Source organism: Eleutherodactylus coqui, chromosome 2 (assembly GCF_035609145.1).
Source record: "Eleutherodactylus coqui strain aEleCoq1 chromosome 2, aEleCoq1.hap1, whole genome shotgun sequence".
Lineage (NCBI taxonomy): Eukaryota > Metazoa > Chordata > Amphibia > Anura > Eleutherodactylidae > Eleutherodactylus > Eleutherodactylus coqui.
The window spans coordinates 315,706,764-315,727,833 of record NC_089838.1 but is presented as its reverse complement, the minus strand read 5'-3'; the positions used below and the strand labels follow the sequence as shown (position 1 = coordinate 315,727,833).

Here is a 21,070-nt window from a genome sequence, read left to right as displayed (position 1 = left end):
GTTACTATAATGAGATGTTACAGGAGTAATACGGTAAGAGGCTCAGAAGCTGGGTTATTGTAATAATATGTTACAGGGTAATAAGAGGCTCAGGGGCCGGGTTACTGTAATAAGATGTTACAAGAGTAATAAGAGGCTCAGGAGCTGGGTTACTGCAATAAGATGTTACAGGGTAATAAGAGGCTCAGGAGTCCGGTTATTGTAATAAGATGTTACAGGGTAATAAGAGCCTAAGGAGCTGGGTTACTATAATATGAAATTTCAGGGTAATATGAGGTTTAGGAGCCAGGAGAGTATAATATGTGACAGGGTAATAAGAGGATCAGGAGCCGTGTTACTGTAATAAGATGTTACAGTAGTAATAAGAGGCTCAGGAGCCGAGTTACTGTAATAAAATGTTACAGGGTAATAAGAGGCTCAGGAGCCGTGTTACTGTAATAAGATGTTACAGGGGTAATAAGAGGCTCAGGAGCCGGGTTACTGTAATAAGATGTTACAGGGGTAATAAGAGGCTCAGGAGCTGGGTTACTATAATATGAAATTACAGGGTAATATGAGGTTCAGGAGTCGGGTTACTCTAATAAGATGTTACAGATGTAATAAGAGGCTCAGGAGCCGGGTTACTGTAATAAGATGTTACAGGGTAATAAGAGGCTGAGGAGCTGGGTTACTGTAATAAGATATTATAGGGTAATAATAGGCTGGGTTACTGTAATAAGATGTTACAGGTTAATATAATAGGATATTATAGGGGTAATAGGGGCCCAGGAGCTTGGTTACTGTAGTAAGATGTTAGTCAGTGATAAGAGACTCAGGAGGCAGGTTATTGTAGTAAGATGTGGTATTAGTGTATCTTGACGCCACCGGAAGCTAGAGGTTTGACAGGGAGAATGCCCCTCTCACACCCCCAGCTCCTGATTGGCTCAAGACAAAAGGTCCTAGTTGCACAGTGTGCGTTGATTAGTGCCTGCGCTGCAGCCTTAGCCTGAGGGTTACTTGTCTTCGTAGGCGTACATTATGGGATGTTAATGTTGTCATTAGCATTAACATCTAATAATATAAGGCTCCGAAGAAAATTAATCCTCAGGGTAAGGCTGCAGTCCAGGCACTAATCAATACACACACAGACGCCGCAGTAACTCCGTGCGGACCACCGCCTCAGGGCTCCATAGCGTAATCGTGATCCGGGCGGCCGGCCGGCTGCTCTGTGCTGCTTCCCGCTATCCATCCTAACATCCTTTGTGCTGGCCGCCAGCTCGGGGCTCCATTACTTCGGCTCCCGCTCTGCGCTCCACTGCTGCAAATTTTTAGTGCCCTTCCAGGACCTGCAGGGCAAGAAGCTATGCAGCCAATCACGTTCAGGAGGTGTCACCACCCTGTCAATCTTGACTCCAACAGCATTGCCTGGTGGCGTCAAGATACACTAATACCGTAAAATGTTACATTGTAATAAGGGACTGGAGAGTCGAGTTACTGTAATAATATGCTACAGGGGTAATAAGGGACTCAGGATCTAGGTTACTGTAATAAGATGTTACAGGGTAATAAGAGGCTCAGGAGCCGGGCTACTGTAATTAGATGTTACAGGGGTAATAAGTGACTCAGGATCTAGGTTACTATAATAAGATGCTACAGGGTAATAAGAGGCTCAGGAGCCAGGTTACTTTCATGGGAGGTTACAATGGTAATAATAGGCTCAGGACTGGGTTACTATAATGTAAAGTTACAGGATAATAGGAGGTTCGGGAGCCATCACAGTATAATAAGTTACAGAGTAATAAGACGATTGGTAGCCACGTAAATAAAGTAGGATGTTATAGATGTAATAAGGGGCTCAGGAGCCAGTTACTGTAGTAAGACGTTAGACAGTGCTAAGAGACTTAGGAGACAGGTTACTGTAATATGATGTTAAAGGGTAATAAGAGGATCAGGAGCCGGGTTACTGTAATAAGATTCTACAGGGGTCATAAGGGACTCAGGATCTGGGTAACTATAATAAGATGCTGCAGGGTAATCAGAGGCTCAGGACCTGGGTTACTATAATATGAAAATACAGGGTAAAAAGAGGTTCAGGAGCCAGGGCAGTATAATAGGTTACAGGGTAAGAAGACTATTAGGAGCCGGGTTAATATAATGGTATGTTATAAAGGTAATAAGGGGTGCAAGGTTAGTGTAGTAAGATATTTGACTGGACAGTATTAAGAGGCTCAGGAGACATGTTACTGTAATAAGGTGCTTAAGGGTAATAAGAGGCTCAGGAGCCGGGTTACTGTAATAAGATGTTACACGGTAAGAGGAGGATGAGAAACTTGGTTACTTTAATATGATGTTACAGTGTAATAAGAAGCTCAGGAGCCGGGTCACAGTAATAAGATGAATAAGATGTTACAGGGGTGATAAGAGGCTCAAAAGCCGGGTTACTGTAATAAGATGTTGCAGGGTAATAAAAGGATCAGAAACTTGTTTACTGTAATATGATTTTACAGTGTAATAAGAAGCTCAGGAGCCGGGTCACTGTAATAAGATGTTACAGGGGTAATAAGAGGCACAGGAGCCGGGCTACTGTAATAAGATGTTACAGGGGTAATAAAAGGCTCAGGAGTCGGGTTACTGTAATAAGATGTTACAGGGCAATAAGAGGCTCAGGAGTCGGGTTACTGTAATATGATGTTACAGGAGTAATAAGAAGCTCAGGAGCCGGATTTTTGTAATAAGATGTTACAGTGTAATAAGATGCTCGAGGAGGGTAACTATAATTAGAGGTTACAGGTGTAACAAGAGGCTCAGGAGCTGGAATATTGTAATGAGATGTTAAAGGGGTAATAAGAGGCTCAGGAGGTGGGTTACTGTAATAAGATGTTACATGGGGTAATAAGAGGATCAGGAGCCAGGTTACTGTAATATGCTGTTACAGGGTAATAAGAGGCTCAGGAGCCGGGTTACTGTAATAAGATTTTACAGGGTAATAGGAGGCTCAGAAGCCGGGTTACTGTAATAAGATGTTACAGTGGTGAAGAAAGTTTCAGAAGCCGAGTTACTGTAATAAGATGTTACAGGGGTAATAAGAGGCTCAGGAGCCAGGTTACTGTAATACGATGTTACAGGGTAATAAGAGACTCAGGAGCCAGGTTACTGTAATAAGATGTTACAGGGTAATAAGAGGCACAGGAGCCAGGTTACTGTAATAAGATTTTACAGGGTAATAAGAGGCTCAGGAGGCAGGTTACTGTAATAAGATGTTACAGGGGTAATAAGAGGCTCAGGAGCCGGGTTACTGTAATAAGATGTTACAGGGGTAATAGGAGGCTCAGGAGCCGGGTTACTGTAATAAAATGTTACAGGGTAATAAGAGGCTCAGGAGCCGGGTTACTGTAATAAGATGTTACAGGGGTAATAAGAGGATCAGGAGCCGGGTTACTGTAATAAGATGTTACTGGGGTAATAAGAGGCTCAGGAGCCGGGTTACTGTAATAAGATGTTACAGTGTAATATGAGGCTCAGGAGCCAGGTTACTTTAATAAGATGCTATAGAGCAGTGGTGGCAAACCTATGGCATGCGTGCCAGAGGCGGCACGCAGAGCCCACCCTGCTGGCACACGCCGACATCGGCCGCTCCCCACCTTTGAATGCCGGCAGGGCTGCGGCTCCACTGCCAGCATTCACCCAGCAGCGCTGCTAGCAACGCCGATCCCGGCGCACACTGTGATGTCAGTGTGCAGCCGGGATCCTCCTACCACGATGTCTCCTCGGTACTGGTGTATTATGTCACTACCGGAAGTAAAGGGTGGTGACATAATACCTGTCACCCAACTGATTCACGCCCCCAGCTTCTGATTGGCTGGGAGAGAGAACTGCGGTGAGGCTGAGAGCGCCGGCACGGGCAGCGGCCCCGGCATAGAAGACAACGGCGAGGCTGGGAGCTGCGGCGGCAGAGGCTGAGGCACAGGAGGAGAGCGCACCACAACTGTGAGTGACGGAGTGGGGGTTTGAGGGCAGGGATGTCACTATTACACTGGTGGCCGCTATGGGATGTCACTATTACGCTGGGGGCCGTTGTGGGATGTCACTATTACGCTGGGGGCCACTGTGGGATGTCACTATTACGCTGGTAATACGCTACTATTACGCCAGTGGGATGTCACTATAACGCTGGGGGCCGCTGTGGGATGTCACTATTACGCTGGTAATACGGTAATACGCTACTATTACGCCAGTGGGATGTCACTATAACGCTGTGGGCTGCTGTGGGATGTCGCTGTTACGCTGGGGGCTGCTGTGGGATGTCACTATAACGCTGTGGGCTGCTGTGGGATGTCACTATTACGCTGGGGGCCGTTGTGGGATGTCACTATAACGCTGTGGGCTGCTGTGGGATGACGCTGTTACACTGGGGGCTGCTGTGGGATGTCGCTATTATGCTGGGGGCCGCTGGGGGATGTTGCTATTACCGCTGGGGTATGTTTACATGGGGCAGGGCTGTTTCAAAATAGATTGCAAGCAGATTTTGACTGCTTTTTGGATGCAGAAATGCTGCAGAATTTTCCACAGAAATTTTCACTGAGGACCTTCTGCTGCATTTCTGCATCCAAAAAGCAGTCACAATCTGCTTGCTGTCTATTTTGAAGCGGCCCTGTCTTTTTTAGAACGCCGGGGGTAAAATCATACGCTGTGATACCCCCGCCCCGTGACGTGTTGGCACTTTGCGAAAAATAAGTAGGTTTAGGGTTGCAGTTTGGTCACTCAGTCTCTAAAAGGTTCATAGGGTAATAACAGGATCAGGAGCCAGGTTACTGTAATAAGATGTTACAGGGTAATAAGAGGTTCGGGAGCTGGGTTACTGTAATAAGATGTTACAGGGTAATAAGAGGCTCAGGAGCCGGGTTACTGTAATAAGATGTTACAGGGTAATAAGAGGCTCAGGAGCCGGGTTACTGTAATAAGATGTTACAGGGTAATAAGAGGTTCGGGAGCTGGGTTACTGTAATAAGATGTTACAGGGGTAATAAGAGGCTCAGGAGCTGGGTTATGGTAATAAGATGTTACAGTGTAATAAGAGGCACAGGAGCCAGGTTACTGTAATAAGATTTTACAGCGTAATAAGAGGCTCAGGAGCCAGGTTACTGTAATATGATGTTACAGGGCAATAAGAGGCTCAGGAGCCGGGTTACTGTAATAAGATGTTACAGGGTAATAAGAGGCTCAGGAGCCGGGTTACTATAATAAGATGTTACAGGGTAATAAGGAGCTGGTTTACTGTAATAAGATGTTACAGGGGTAATAAGAGGCTCAGGAGCTGGGTTATGGTAATAAGATGTTACAGTGTAATAAGAGGCACAGGAGCCAGGTTACTGTAATAAGATTTTACAGCGTAATAAGAGGCTCAGGAGCCAGGTTACTGTAATATGATGTTACAGGGCAATAAGAGGCTCAGGAGCCGGGTTACTGTAATAAGATGTTACAGGGTAATAAGAGGCTCAGGAGCCGGGTTACTATAATAAGATGTTACAGGGTAATAAGGAGCTGGTTTACTGTAATAAGATGTTACAGGGTAATAAGAGGCTCAGGAGCCGGGTTACTGTAATAAGATGTTACAGTGGTAAAAAAAGTTTCAGAAGCCGGGTTACTGTAATATGATGTTACAGGGGTAATAACAGGCTCAGGAGCCAGGTTACTGTAATACGATGTTACAGGGTAGTAAGAGGCACATGAGCCAGGTTACTGTAATATGATTTTACAGGGTAATAAGAGGCTCAGGAGCCAGGTTACTGTAATCAAATGTTACAGGGGTGATAACAAGCTCAGGAACCAGGTTACTATAAAAAGATATTACAGAGCTAATAAGAGTCTCAGGAGCCGGGTTACTGTAATAAGATGTTACAAGGTAATAAGAAGCTCAGGAGCCGGGTTACTGTAATAAGATGTTACAGGGTAATAAGAGGCTCAGGAGCCTGGTTACTGTAATATGATGTTACAGGGTAATAAGAGGCTCAGGAGCCGGGTTACTGTAATAAGATGGTACAGGGGTAATAAGAGGCTCAGGAGCCAGGTTACTGCAATCAAATGTTACAGGGGTAATAAGAGGCTCAGGAGCCAGGTTACTGTAATATGATGTTACAGGGTAATAAGAGGCTCAGGAGCCGGGTTACTGTAATATGATGTTACAGGGTAATAAGAGGCTCAGGAGCCGGGTTACTGTAATATGATGTTACAGGGGTAATAAGAGGCTCAGGAGCTATGTAACTGTAATATGATGTTACATGAGTATTAACAGGTTGCAAGGAAGTTCACGACATATACTATAGTGGAGGTAAGGAGCTGCTGTTTTTATGAGACAGATTATAATACTTGGGAGTGACAGTTTATAGATCTGTTCCTCTCATTTAGGTAAAATAAACTGTGATGTATATAGTACAGTTGTTCAGGGACTTCTTGACATATAGTCTCCTTATAAGTCTAGACCTCTATATACAAACAGTTGTGCATTTGAAGTCTGGATAAGAAGTGATAATGGATCAGTGACTGTATGCAAAGAAGTGGTGGATGGAGTGGAAAGTGACATGTTCTGCAGAGCTTACAATCTAGTCGTTTATCCCCTATGTTGGGAATAGATCACTCTCCGCCTCTGCTGCATTGTCGGATCTCGTCAGCTGTTGTTTAGCTCAATAACTTTGTATTTATGTTTTCTCGCTCTGATGTCGCCTCCTCCCTCCATTTAACCCTTTAGTCCTCTGATCCTATAAAGTTTTATTAGCATTCCCCCTCATTCCCTATCTTTATTTCTGAGTCCTCTGTCTGGCTTCCTCCCTCCTCTCCCTCCCTCTCTCCCTCGTTCGCTGCCATCATCAGTCCAAAGAATTCCAAAGTTGGAAAATCTGACACAGCCCTGATATATCTCACTATATAAATATATATGCTTCTTTTTTTTTTAATACCAACACGTTGACATCACAGGGAATGCGGCTCCACAATTGGCCACACACTGAACCAATCCCCCAGCCCCTCCGCAGACACACAACTCCCGGATAATGAGACATTTAAAAAGTTGAAGGAAAGATTTTAGGAGCATCTTCTGAGGGAGCAAGGCTACAGGACACATCAACATGTCTGCTGCTCACTTTAACAAGGGCCCAGCCTATGGACTCAGTGCAGAGGTTAAGAACAAGGTGAGGAGCTTGTCCCAAGAGCATGCAGTCGAAGTCGTAAGCTGTAGAACGCATGTGGAGCTGTAACCACAAGAGCTGACAATCCATGCACTTATATCTCTATGTGGTATGAATCTCCCAGGATAGTGATTGCAGCTAACACTTTGGTCTGCGGAGCTGATACTCTTTTCTGCTGACTAGTTGTAGATTTCGGATGTGTACCGGACATTTTTCTTATGGCTGAGGATAGAACTGTGATCTGAAGAGCTGACAGTCTGATCACACAGCTTTCTTATTGTACTTGTGTGCTCCTCAGAGCTTTCTATTTAGAGTCAGTGTGTCATTATCCTGTACCCCAAGTGTCAGCATGGCATTGTCCTGTACCCTAAGTGTGAGCGTGGCATTGTCCTGTACCCCAGGTGTCAGCATGGCATTGTCCTGTACCCTAAGTGTGAGCATGGCATTATCCTGTACCCCAAGTGTCAGCATGGCATTGTCCTGTACCCCAAGTGTCAGGGTGTCATTAACTCATACCCCAAGTATCACAGTGCCATTGTCCTGTAGCCCAATTGTCAGCGTGTCATTGTCATGTATGCCAAGTGTCAGGGTGTCATTATCTTGTACCCCAAGTTTGAATGAGTCATTGTGCTGTACCTCAAGTATCAGTGTGTCATTAACTCATACACCAAGTGTCACTGTGCCATTATCCTATACCCTCAGTGTCACAGTGCCATTGTCCTGTACCCCAACTGTCAGTGTGTCATTGTGTTGTATCTCAACTATCAGTGTGTCATTGTTCTGTACCCCAAGTCTCAGAGTAACATCATACTGTATCCCAAGTATCAGTGTGTCATTATCTTGTACCCCAAGTGTAAATGTGTCATTGTCTTGTACCCTAATTATTAACATCTCGTGTCATTATCCTGTACCCCAAGGGGCAGTGTGTCATTATCAGGTACCCCAAGTGTCAGCATGTCATTATTCTGTACCCCAAGTGTTAGTGTGTCATTATCCTGTATGGCAAGTATCAATGTTTCATTATCCTGTACCTCAAGTGTCAGTGTGTCATTATTCTGTACCCCAAGTGTCAGTGTGTCATTATCCTGTATGGCAAGTATCAATGTTTCATTGTCCTGTACCCCAAGTGTAAGTTTGTCATTATTCTGTACCCCAAGTGTCAGTGTGTCATTATCCTGTGTGGAAAGTATCAATGTTTCATTGTCCTGTTCCCCAAGTGTCTTTATGTGACTTTATGCTTTACCCCGACTATCAGTGTGCCACTGTCCGACACCCCAAGTGTTAATGTTTCATTGTTCTGTACCACAAGTATCAACTTCTCACTGTGCCGTACTCTAAGTGTCAGCGTGTCATTATCCTTGTAGTTCAAGTATCAATGTCCTGTACCCCAAGTGTCATAGTATCATTATCCTGTAACCAAAGTACCAGTGCAACATTGTCTTGTACCCCAATTCTCAGGGTATCATTTTTACCCCAAGCATTAGTATATCATTGTTTTTTACCCCAAGTATAAGTGTGTTATTGTTCTGTACCCCAAGTGTTAGTATACTATTTTCCTGTACTCCAAATGTTAGTATCCCATTATCCTGTACCCCAAGTACAAATGTATCATTATTCTGTCCTGCCTCCAAGTGTCACTGTATCACTTTCCTGTACCCTAAGTGTCAGTGTGCCATTGTCTTGTACCCCAAGTATCAACGCATCATTATCCTGCACCCCAAGTGTCAGTATGTCATTATCCAGTACTCCAAGTGTCACTGTATCACTTTCCTGTACCCCGAGTGGCAGCATGTCATTATCCTGTACCCCAAGTTGTTGTGTACCCCAAGTGTCAGCGTGTCATTGTCCTGTACCCTAAGTACCCATCTGTTAGTGTTCTGTACCCCAACTATCATAGTATCATTGGTTGTACCCCAAGTGTCAGTGTGTTACTGTTCTGTACCCCAACTATCACTGTGTCATTGGCTGTACCCCAAGTTTCAGTGTGTTACTGTTCTGTACCCCAACTATCACTGTATCCTTGGTTGTACCCAAGGTGTCGGTGTGTTACTGTTCTGTACCCCAACCATCACTGTATCCTTGGTTGTACCCAAGGTGTCGGTGTGTTACTGTTCTGTACCCCAACTAGCATTGTATCATTGTCTTGTATTCCAAGTCTCAGCGTGCCATTGTCCTGGAATTCGAGTTCCCCCCAGAGATGTTGATGAGTAACGTTTTGTCTGGTCTGCAGAGCTCACACTCTTAGCGATGTATTTCTGTCTTCTGTGTAACAATCTGGCACTTGAGCTGGATTCCTGTGACATGATGGATTGGTTTCACTGCAATGGAATACTCTTGTTTGTTGACAGAATGTTGATTTTACTTGACATGGAGTTGATGCTACTGATGTCTGCTTCACCTCAAGAGCAGCCACTGGTGCCGTCTAGATGTATAACACGGCTGAGAGTCACTCATGTATCATTCTCAATGACCACCCTATTCCCACCAACTGCTTCATGTTATCTCCAATGGACAGACCACCAGCTCATTCATAACCTTCTAGGACCCTATTCCATGGTGGTCCTGGCTTCATTAGGAGAAGACATGCATTATTACAGTTAGGTGAGAAGGGAATTTCTTGTGCTCCCTTGGATCATACATGGAGCATATGAGAACCAGTTACCAGCATTACAGCCAATACATGTTGGCTTATTCTATATGGTTATTCCAAAAAAGAAGATATTACTGATTGCAGAAGTTCTAGGCATGGATAGAGTCCACAAATATAACAGATGAATGCTTTGTCTCCAGTCATTTACTGTTGACCATAATTTGCTCATAAAAATAAGTCTTCAATTGCCATTGTTCTACTTGCAGTACCTCTATTCACCACTGCCAAGTGTAATGCTTCCTTATATGCAACAAAGCATTACTTCAAGTCTAGCCTTAATCAATTAAGCCAAAATGAATTTCTGAGATGCAATAGCTTTGATATGCCAAGACAAGTCAGTCATCTCAGGAAAATCATTGAACTCGACTGATTCTTGCTTTGTATAGGTTCTGCGCTCTTGTAGGTGGCCGCGGTTGTCAGAGCTAATTTTAACTATGATAATACCAGGACTTTAGGGGTTTATATGCAACAGCAGATGTGAGGATTAAGCCTATAATGCAGGTTGGATGTGGTCAGTGACAAAGAGTTTAGGACTGATGGACAAGGACAACCAAGCAATGGCTTTTGCTCTGGACCTCTTAGCTCTCTTGCCTTCCAGTTTACATAATGCCTTTCATTCCAGACTAAAGGCCTTTCAATCCCAGGTTCTTCATTTTACTGCTGAGGCAGAAGAGAGCAAGGCTAGGTATTTGTAGAAAAGTGGGTGATTTGGATACAAAATGGTAACTCTATAGTTGCTAAAAATGGTTATTGTAACTTAAGGACTTCCTAGAGCAAACTACGAGAAGAAGATGATGGAAGGAGCTTCTCTAGTCGATACATCTTCAATGTCAATGGTGTAGGCCTGTTCTAGTTGTGTATAGCTGAAAGACAAAGGGCTCCATCACACTGGCGAGAAAATTGCGATGCGATAGTGAGTGAAAATGCATGATTATGAAACCAATGATTTTCAATGGTTTCATTCTCATTTGCGATGTTTTCACTCCTGCGATGCTGCGTGAAAAAAATAATTTGCATCATCTTTCTTTTTATGTGATATCGCCCATTGTCTTCAATGTGACGGCCCCATTGAAAACAATGGGGGAACATCATGACGGCTGTGACAGCTTCAACAGGGGATTCCTTCAGCCCCGCTGGGATGCAAGGCTGTCACATCCAGGGGTTTCCACATGTCTTCAATAGGACCAGCCTCATTGAAAACAATGGGAGAACATCGCGGTCTCCTGCCGTGGTTGTCACAGCTGCGGCGGGGATGAAGGGAACCCCCGCAGGGATATGAGGCGGTTTCCATGTGAAAACGCCTTGCATCCAGGGGTGTTCAGAAGGATTGTGAGGGCGATTAATCACGGCGTAATATCGCTGTCGCCATTGTGCATGAGCCCTAACCATCAGAAATATTTCCTTTGGTGCTGCTGAGGTAATATGGTGTTTCCCTTCGAAATACAGGTGAGGTTTTTTACAGGGGTTGTCCAATTGGAACCAAAGGAGTTAAAGGGGTTCTGCAATTTGGTTGTCCAATTTGGACAAACACATTTCACTCTGCATGTTGTCTTTACAAATGGAGAGGTATTGGTGTTAAGAGCCTTCAAAATTGGTTGTATGTGGTGAGGAAACCATAGGGGACATTTAAGGTTTCCATAGACATTACAGTTTATTGATCCAATCCTACCAATAGCAGTGGGGTTGGATGACTCTCTAGAGTGCTGAACTTTCCCCATGATTGATGATGTTGGGGGAATGAAGGATTCAGGATATTTAATCCCAATGTCCTATCTTTATGTTCCCTGAGAGATACACAAGCTGCCTCGCTGAGGCTTAACTCCCTAAATACATGAACATTCAACCGAGCTGAACAGTCATATGTATGGGAAACTGAAAGAAATAGCTGTTGGAGAGACAATGGTTTGTCCAATAGTTGTAGAAGGTGTATAGGAACCTTAAGACAACCATTCTGTCCAATGTCTTCTGCTCTCCGGAGGACCCTTGGTCCTCCAGACAATAACTTGGCTCTGGCCAATGGAGGATGGGAGTGGGTGATTCCACCCACCCAATTTTCAATAGCTCAGTTTTCCTTAGAAGGTATCTGAAAAGGGTTTGTGAAGAGCAGACCTCCTTTCTAATTCATGAGGAGACTAAGCAGACTGAATTTCATTCCAGTTTCGCATTACTATTATCCAACCAACATGCCTCTCAAATCGTTAGGCAATGGATTGACAGATTCCACATAATGTGGGTGTCAGGATGACTTGTGTAATGGGGCACATGCGGTTTGGCAGCATGCGAACATGTGGTTTAGAGCATTTTATGAATGATATACATAATGTATAGCTGGCACATGTAAAAGGGCTTCATTGAAAACATGACAACAGTAAAGTATTGTATGGCGAAGACCAAAAAAGTACATGTTCTTCCGCGAAAACCTTGTCTGCTGTCAATTATGCAATTATTAGGTAATTAATGGACTGCAGAATATGGGCGACGTAGCTATCTCACAACATTATAACTTTACGTCCCAACTCTTGCAGATCCTCTCTTCTACCTTTGGCTGGCCTCTTCTTATAGACTGAAGGTCATACACATTAGACTCTGTTCACATCTATGCCAGACCTCCTGTTTGGAGCCTTCGGAGTGGATCTGTCCTAAAGTCCAGAATGAAACATAGCAGCATCCTGGAGGGCATAACAGAAGCCTCCCAGACCCCATTATGGTCAATGGGGTCCGTCCGATGCTGTTCAATTTGGTTATAGGATGAATCCATCTGGGTGGGACTTCTGTTTTCCTGCTTCTATATTTGATCAGGAAAATGGAAAATCAAACGGTGGTCTGAACCCAGCCCTAAATAAATGTCATCTGAACCTGCCAATTTCATTGGGATCAACTGACCATCTTATGTGAATGAAAGTCTACCAACTCTGCCTGGACAGCAATTAATGGGGGAAAGAAGAACTGTCCATATTGGATTTCAGTATGCCCATTCTTTACTGCAGGAGATAAGCCACTGCTAAACCCCTATTCTTATTGAAAACGCATGTATGCTCTGAATTAAGTAGCGGTGCGCATGCTTGACCACCTCTCCATTCAATTTTATGAGACAAGTAGAGGTTGATGTGTTCAGATATCTCCATCTGTCCCATAGAGGTGTATGGTCACGCATGCACACCACATGCGGCTCCATTCACATGAGGCATTCAGTGATGCCGTTCTCAGGATTGCTGGAGGTTCCAATGGTTAGACCCCCAGCGACAGGCATTTATCCCCTGTAGAGAATAAATGTTTTGTCTAGATAGAGAATAAATGTCTTTAGTGGTAAAACCCTTCAAAGTAGTTATCTGGTTACAAATTAAGTTTTCCAAATTAGAGCCAAATGAGTTAGAACAAAAAATAAATGGTATTCACCCTCCACAAGCCGGGCGATCCAGCTCTGCAGCTCCACCATTCTTCCATGTCTATTTACAACAGAAGTCAGGTGGCCACTGCCTGCCAGTCATATGCCACAGCATCAACACCGGTTCTCCTGGCATCAGAGCTCACATTCTTGGCGCCATGATGCCCAGAGCTCCGATTGCTGATGCTGTGGCTTCTGAGGTAAGTCAATCAATCTATCCATTTATTCATGTCCGACTCTTGGTGACACTATAGGTGAACATTCTCCATGCTTCCCAGTCGAGCACGGCTTGTTTTAACTGCTTGATGCACAGATTGGTATCCATTTTGATGGTGTCGAGCCAGCGTGTTCTCTGTCGGCCGTTTCTTCTGGTTCCACTGGTCATTCCCAACATTATTGACTTCTCTAGCCAGTTTGCATGCATGGCATGGCCAAAGTAAGTCAGTCGCAGTCTAGTGACATTACTTCTAGCGATGTCCCTGGTTATGCAATCCAACACTTTGCTGTTTGTTACCCGGCTGTCTACGGTATTCTTAATCATTTCCACCAGCAGCACATATCACATGCATTGATTCTCCTCCTGTCCGCCTTTCTTAGTGTCCAACTCTTGCACCCATTCATGATCATAAGAAAGACGATGGCTCCAACTAGTGGCTTTTGGTTGTTAGGGTGATATCTTTGCTCTTCCAGGTTCCAACCATTGCAGAAGAGCCAAATGCGATCCTACGTTTGATTTCTGGGCAGATTTGCCATCTTGGTCGGTTTTGATACGAGGAAGATGAATCTCCAAACTTTTTAAGCTTTAGCTTCCCGTTCGCCGCTGTTGTCGTGATCTTTGTTCTCTTGATGTTAGGGTGCAGCCCCATTTTTTTCACTTTCTATCCTACATTTCAAAATCCTGTTTATCAGATCCTCCTCTCCTTCAGCCAGCAGAGTCGGATCATCCGCATATCTCAAGTTGTTGATGTAGTCTTTATTTTATTGTTTTAACCCATTTAGCTCTAATCTTAAAAACTTAATTTGTAACAAACAACCTTTTTAAGCATGCGGCCTGTTCCAGCCTTAGTGACCAAGCAATTTTAATTATTTTTTATCCTTGCCTCCTGAGAGCTATCATTTTTCCGTCATTGTGGTTGAATAAGGGCTTGTAGTTTGCTGAACAAGTTGTATTTTTTTAATGGCACCATTTTGGCATACTAAAAATGCATTGAAAAACAATCAGGCTGGGCTCACATGGGGCAGATTTGCTGCGGAAATTCCGTCCGGAATTTTGCAGCGGCAAATCCGCATGCGGCTGCTAATCCCAAGATTAGCCAGCCATGTTGACGAGATTTATGGACGGCAAATCCGCTGCGGCAAAGCCGGCAGAAGCCGCCGCAGCATGTTCATTTTTTTTTCCCGCTGCGGCCGCGCTCTCCTCTATGGGATCGCCATCCGCAGCGGAAGAGCAAGCGGCCAGGCCGCTTCAAAACCGCCGCAGGTTTTGAAGCAGCGGGTCTCCCGGCGGAAATCTTGCGGTTTTTCGCTGCGGCCAAACCGCGAGATTTCCGTCGAGAATCCGCCCCGTGTGAACCCAGCGGAACCCAGGAGCGGAACAAAACCAGTAGTTACACAAATTTTGAAGTTTTGTTTTTATGATATTTTATGTCAATGGAAGCTGTCCGTCCCGCGGCCCATTCGCAGTGAGGAGTGCACAGGGGCTGCGGGATCCGCTTTATCGCCTAGCAACAGTGCATCACACACTGTACTGCGCATGTGCGCCAACCAGCACATCCGCAGTACAGAGGCCGAATGCAGACAAAGCCAGCGGACAGGTACGTGGGAGTTACAGGCGGGGGCACAGGGTTGGATCTCGTGTACATTGGGCCTTAAGGCGATACCGAGTGTACAAAGTTTTTCTTTTAATGTTTTTATACACTTCTCTAAAGTAAAAACACTTTTGTTTGTTTTTGGGGTACTCAGACCCATAACGTTTTTAATTTGACAATGATGGAGCTGTGTGAGGACTTGTCTTTAGACAGATGAGTAGATGTTTTAATTGGTTGAAGTTTGGGACATGCAACTTTTTGTTTTGTTGCTTTGGTTTTTCATTTCTAAGAAAGCAATGTTTAGGCCCCCTATCCACGGGCGAGATTCCGCTGGTGGGAAATCGCCATCAAATCACACCATCTGAAGCTTTCCATAGCATTGCTATGGAAAGCGCTGCCCCCCCTGTCCACCAGCAGAGAATCATTACGATTCTCCGCTCACGGGCGGCAATTCGCAGCATGCTGCGAATTGTCGTGATTCTTCGCGGTCAGCCTATCTGTCATATAGGCTGACAGCGAAGATCCATCTGCCGACTCCTGCTCCCGGGCGGCGACTCCTGCGGTGGAGATCCGCCACGGGATACCGCAACGCCCGTGGACAGAGGGCCTAAAGGGGAAAATGGCAATTTGGGGGGAGGGGTATTCTTTTTACATTTTATTAACATTTTATTAAACAATTTTTCATTTTTTTTTTCCTTTTTATCCAACAATGGAAATTGATCATATGATCACTTGATTTCTTGTATACACTACAATACTTCCATATTGCAGTATATTACACCTGTCAGTTTTACACTGACAGGTAGCCTAACTTCTGGCAGGGCCTAATAGACTTCCTTAGATGGCAGACCTGTTTGCCATCATTAGTACCCTGGCTGTCAAACTATACAATTGTTTCACAAGGGGGCAGATTGGATGACAGAGATAAACCCTTCCTTCTCTCCAACCACTATTGATTATGGCATCTAAGGTATTAAACGGATTGATGCTACATCCAAAATCGGCAGCTGGCACAGGAACCCGGCTATTTGTATCAGTGCCTTCCCTGTTATTGATCTCACGAGTACAATGGCAGCTTTTGCATGATCACTATTAGATAGATAGATAGATAGATAGATAGATAGATAGATAGATAGATAGATAGATAGATAGATAGATAGATAGATAGATAGATAGATAGATAGATAGATATGAGATAGATAGATAGATAGATAGATAGATAGATAGATAGATAGATAGATAGATAGATAGATAGATAGATATCCATCATAGAGCATGAACTGGATGTTGTTAATGACATATAGACATCAGAAAGCACTAAGATGGTGAAGCCATGGACAGGTGAGGTGCATAACACTGATCTGATGACAATGACGCCTGTCAGGGGTTGGATATATCAGGTAGCAGATGATCAGCGAGTTCTTGAAATTGGTGTGTTGAAAGCAGTAAACATGGACAAGTGTAAAGATCAGAGACAAGGGTGAAATTGTGATGTGTAGATGACTGCATCAGAGCGTCTCCAAAACAGCAGTTCTTGTGGGGTGTTCCTGGTATGTAGTGGTCACTACCTACCAAAATTGGTCCAAGGAAGGACAACCGGTGAACCGGTGACAGGGTCATGGGTAGAGTTGCCTCCTAGCCCGTAAACCACAGGCCTGGTCAGTAATCAAATCATGAGACCAGTGCTGATATCTAGCATTTTTTTCATCCTCCTCTCCCACCAGACATAGGATTAAAACACAGCACTATCTAGAGTTGTGTCCCGGGTCCTCCAGCACTCACCCTCTCGCTCAGCATTGTGTCTTCCTGATATATTGTATCGCTGCCGCTTGTCTCCGTCCTGAATTTTTTGCTCTCTAATGCTTCGCCCCTTCCCAAAGATTTTCTTTTAGCCAGCTTTCATAAGAGTGTCGTCCTGGCTAATTTTCCGCGGCCTATCCTGTATTTTCTCCAGCACCCACCCTAGTGAACAAATAGAGAAATCACAGAGCATGGCATGTTTGTAAGTCAAACCTTATGCAGCTCTAACTAGAATGCCCAAAACCACCTCATTCTTGGAGCCTGTGAGGTGGAAATGGCCAGATGTCTATAGCAAATGTATTACTCAAAACCCCCTCAAGGTAATAAAAGCTGTCCTAACCCCCCGGCTGCAGTGAGACAATTGTGGCAATGGTCTACTGCTCATTGTTATAGTGGGCTATGTGCAAGGGCTACCACCGTACCAGTAAGCCACCAGCCAGCTATTAACACGGAGAGGCCAAGGTCACTAGCAGTAGTAAATGTTGCACAGCAATACAGTTACATAGTGTGTAAGGGTGAAAAAAAACACATGTCCATCTAGTTCAGTCTATTACCCCCCATGTTGATCCAGAGGAAGGGCAAAAAAAAACCATGAGGTAGAAACCAATTTTCCTCATCAAAGAGAAAAAAATTCTTTTCAACTCCAATCTGACAGTCAGAATAACGAAATAACCCCAATTTTGATAGCTGTTCTGGGTATTGTAGTCCATCCACTTCATTTATCACTTTAGTTGCCCACCTTTGTACCCACTCAAGCTCTGATATATCCTTCTTGAGTATCGGTGCCCAAAACTGCCCACAATATTCCATGTGTGGCCTGACCAGTGACTTGTAGAGAGGAGGAACAATGTTCTCATCATGCGCCCCATGACCTCTTTTGATGCATCCCGTGATCCTATTTGCCTTGGCAGCAGCTGCCTGACACTGGTTGCTCCAGTTAAGCTTACAGTTAACTAAAATCTCCAAGTCCGTTTCCATGTCAGTGTTACCCAGTGGTTTCCCATTTGGTGTGTAATGGTGACATGGATTTCCTGTCCATGTGCAGAACCTGACATTATCAGTGTTCGACCTCATTTGCCACTTTTTTGCCCCCAACTGATCTAGATCCATTTATAACCGTATTCTGAACTATATGTAACCGCATTCTGTTTTCTCTTGTGTTAATTACTTTACATAGTTTTGTATCATATGTAAATATTCCACCTCTACCAAATAAATCACCTTCACCAAATATTTCCTGTAGTTGCAAATCACATTTGCACAACAGTAAGGGTGCATTCACACGAACGTATATCGGCTATGTTTTCACGCCGAGCCGATATACGTTGTCCTGGTGTGCAGGGGGGGGGATGGAAGAGCCAGAAGCAGGAACTGAGGCTCCCGCCCCCTCTCTGCCTCCTCTCCGCCCCTCTGCACTATTTGCAATGAGAGGAGGCGAGACCTGGGGGCGGGGCTAAGGGCCGGGAATTAGCCCCGCCCCGCGCCACCTCTCCCCATTGCAAATAGTGCAGAGGGGCGGAGAGGAGGCAGAGATGGGGCGGGAGCACAGTTCCTGCACTTGGCTCTTCCATCCTCTCCCCCCTGCACACAAGGACAACGTATATCGGCTCAGCGTGAAAACCGAGCCGATATACGTTCGTGTGGCTTCACCCTTACTCTTGGAGTGATCTTAACAAGACGCCCGCTCCTAGGGAGAGAAGAGCAGTCCTAAATTTTCTCCATCTGTAGATAATTGTGTACCCGTGGCTTGCTGCACACCCAGGGCTTTAGCCTTTGCACATTACTCAGTGTGCTCAGTAAGCCACATGGATAGTACAACTGTGTGCGTTATTAGTTACATTGTGTTTGTCTATAACTGTGACTTGCATAACGATCAGACCACATTTTATTAGTAATCAATGCAGAAATCCAGGGAATTCCAAAGGGTTCACTTACTTTCTTTTCAACTGTACTTCCTAGCCATGGGTTAACATTTTACAGAATTATTACTTCTGGAAGCTCTGTGGTCAGATTTTGACCCATTTCTGGCCATTAATGGCAAAAAATACTATATGCTGGAGGATTAAGAGATGTTTTATTACCATATTGGGGAAGATTATACTTTACTGCAGAGGACTTCTGAGAGATGAGGGGGGAGTAAATGTCACGTGGGGTGCGCTGCTCACTAACAGGTGGTGAAGAAATCTGAAGAACAGAGGGGTGAGTACAATTTGTAGAAATAACATTGTAGAATGGCGCTATGTGCATTACCAGGGTCGTATCCATGATGTGCAGTAGTCCACAGAGCGGTGTTTAGTTTCATGGACTCATCTCATTAACCTTTTCCAATCCAATTTGTATCCTGGTTTTCCTAGGGGGTTACTCTTTTTCTGCCTTTATACAACAGCGCTATCTGCTGGCTAAAGCCAGTACTACATGAGGTGACACGTTGGATAGGCTTTGACAGCAGAGAGGCTGGCAATAGACAGTAAGAGAACCCTGACGGATGTCTTCCAACATCGGAGCTGTACAGCCTTAAATCATAATGTCTTCAGAGGTCAGACAGTGGATTGGAAAGGGTTAAAGGGGTTGTCCCGCGGCAGCAAGTGGGTCTATACACTTCTGTATGGCCATATTAATGCACTTTGTAATGTACATTGTGCATTAATTATGAGCCATACAGAAGTTATAAAAAGTTTTATACTTACCTGCTCCGTTGCTGGCGGGGGATTAAGGTAAGCGCTCCGGTAAGCTTTCTTTACGTCCCTGCATCAGGGTTGTCTCGCGCCGAACGGGGGGGGGGGGGGGGGGGTTGAAAAAAAAAAACCCGTTTCGGCGCGGGACAACCCCTTTAAGCCTCACTGCTTACATCTGAAAAGAAGAAAATGTTTGGACACAAGATAATTCCCAGGCCTGTGAGGAACATCACAGCCGGACCCACTATTACTGGTGCGAACCTGACCACATCCTTGTTTGGGGAAGATGGCATGAGGGCTCCTGCACACTGACGATCGTAAAAATCGCTGCAAAATTGCGACATTTTTCGCAGTGATTTTGAGTGTCAAAGCTGCTTTTTCTCGCCACTTGTGATTTTCTTGCGCATTTTTTTCACGTGATTTTGCCTGCGATTTTTAATGCGAAAGTCAATAGGACTTTCTAATATTAAGAGCGCATCTCACAAAAAACACTAGTTCGTGCGATGTAATGCGATAAAAAGGAGGCTCCACAGAGAAACATGGGACATACAAAAATGCAAAACGCAGAACGATAGGGCATGCTGCGATTTTTTCTCTCACAACATTGCATGAGTGAAAACATCGCAAATGTGAAGGAAACCATTGAAAATGATTGGTTTCATAATTCTGCGTTTTTACTCACTCTCACATTGCGGGAAAATCGCATATTTTTCTCGCCAGTGTGAAGGCGCCCTGACTCTACAAGGCTAACTGATGTGAGTGCGAAGTGAAGGCCAACCCGTCTGGTCTGCACAAATTGTTGGTATATAATTATATATGTACAGGTGATATGTTATACATCTCCCTGTATATAGTGATATGGAGCATGCTGGTATAACCTGGGTATCTCCTGTTTATGATTATAAATGTACACCTGGTATAAGTTATACATCTCCTGTATATAGTGATATGGAGCATGCTGGTATAACCTGGGTATCTCCTGTATATAATTATATATGTACAGCTGGTATAAGTTATACATCTCCTGTATATAGTGATATGAAACATGCTGGTATAACCTGGGTATCTCCTGTTTATGATTATAAATGTACACCTGGTATAAGTTATACATCGAACCTGCATATAGTGATATGGACCATGCTAATATAATCTGGGTATCTTCTGTATATGATTATATATGTACACCTGGTATAAGTTATACATCTCCTGTGTATAGTGATATGGAGCATGCTGGTATAACCTGGGTATCTTCTGGGTATAATTATATATGCACAGCTGGTATAAGTTATACATCTCCGGTATATAGTGATATGGATCATGCTGGTATAACCTGGGTATCTCCTGTTTATGCTTATAAATGTAGACCTGGTATAAGTTATACAGCTCCCTGTATATAATGATAGAGAGCATGCTGGTATAACCTGGGTACCTCCTGTATGTAACTACATATGAACAGCTGCTAAAAGTTATACATCTCCTGTTTATAGTGATATGGATCATGCTGGTATAACCTGGGTATCATTTGTATATAATTATATATGTACAGCTGGATTAAGTTATACATCCTGTGTATAGTGATATTGACCATGCTG

General features: G+C 44.2%; 1 protein-coding gene across 1 annotated transcript in view; it reads left to right on the top strand.

Moving 5' to 3' along the window:
• The first annotated feature begins 7,008 nt into the window (after positions 1-7,008).
• Positions 7,009-21,070, top strand: part of CNN1 (calponin 1) — an 85,783-nt gene continuing 71,721 nt past the window's right edge. Inside the window, exon 1 of the mRNA XM_066593643.1 lies at positions 7,009-7,163. Within this exon, the coding sequence (XP_066449740.1) occupies positions 7,101-7,163 (63 nt within the window). The 5' untranslated portion in view covers positions 7,009-7,100. The remainder of the gene's footprint in view (positions 7,164-21,070) is intronic.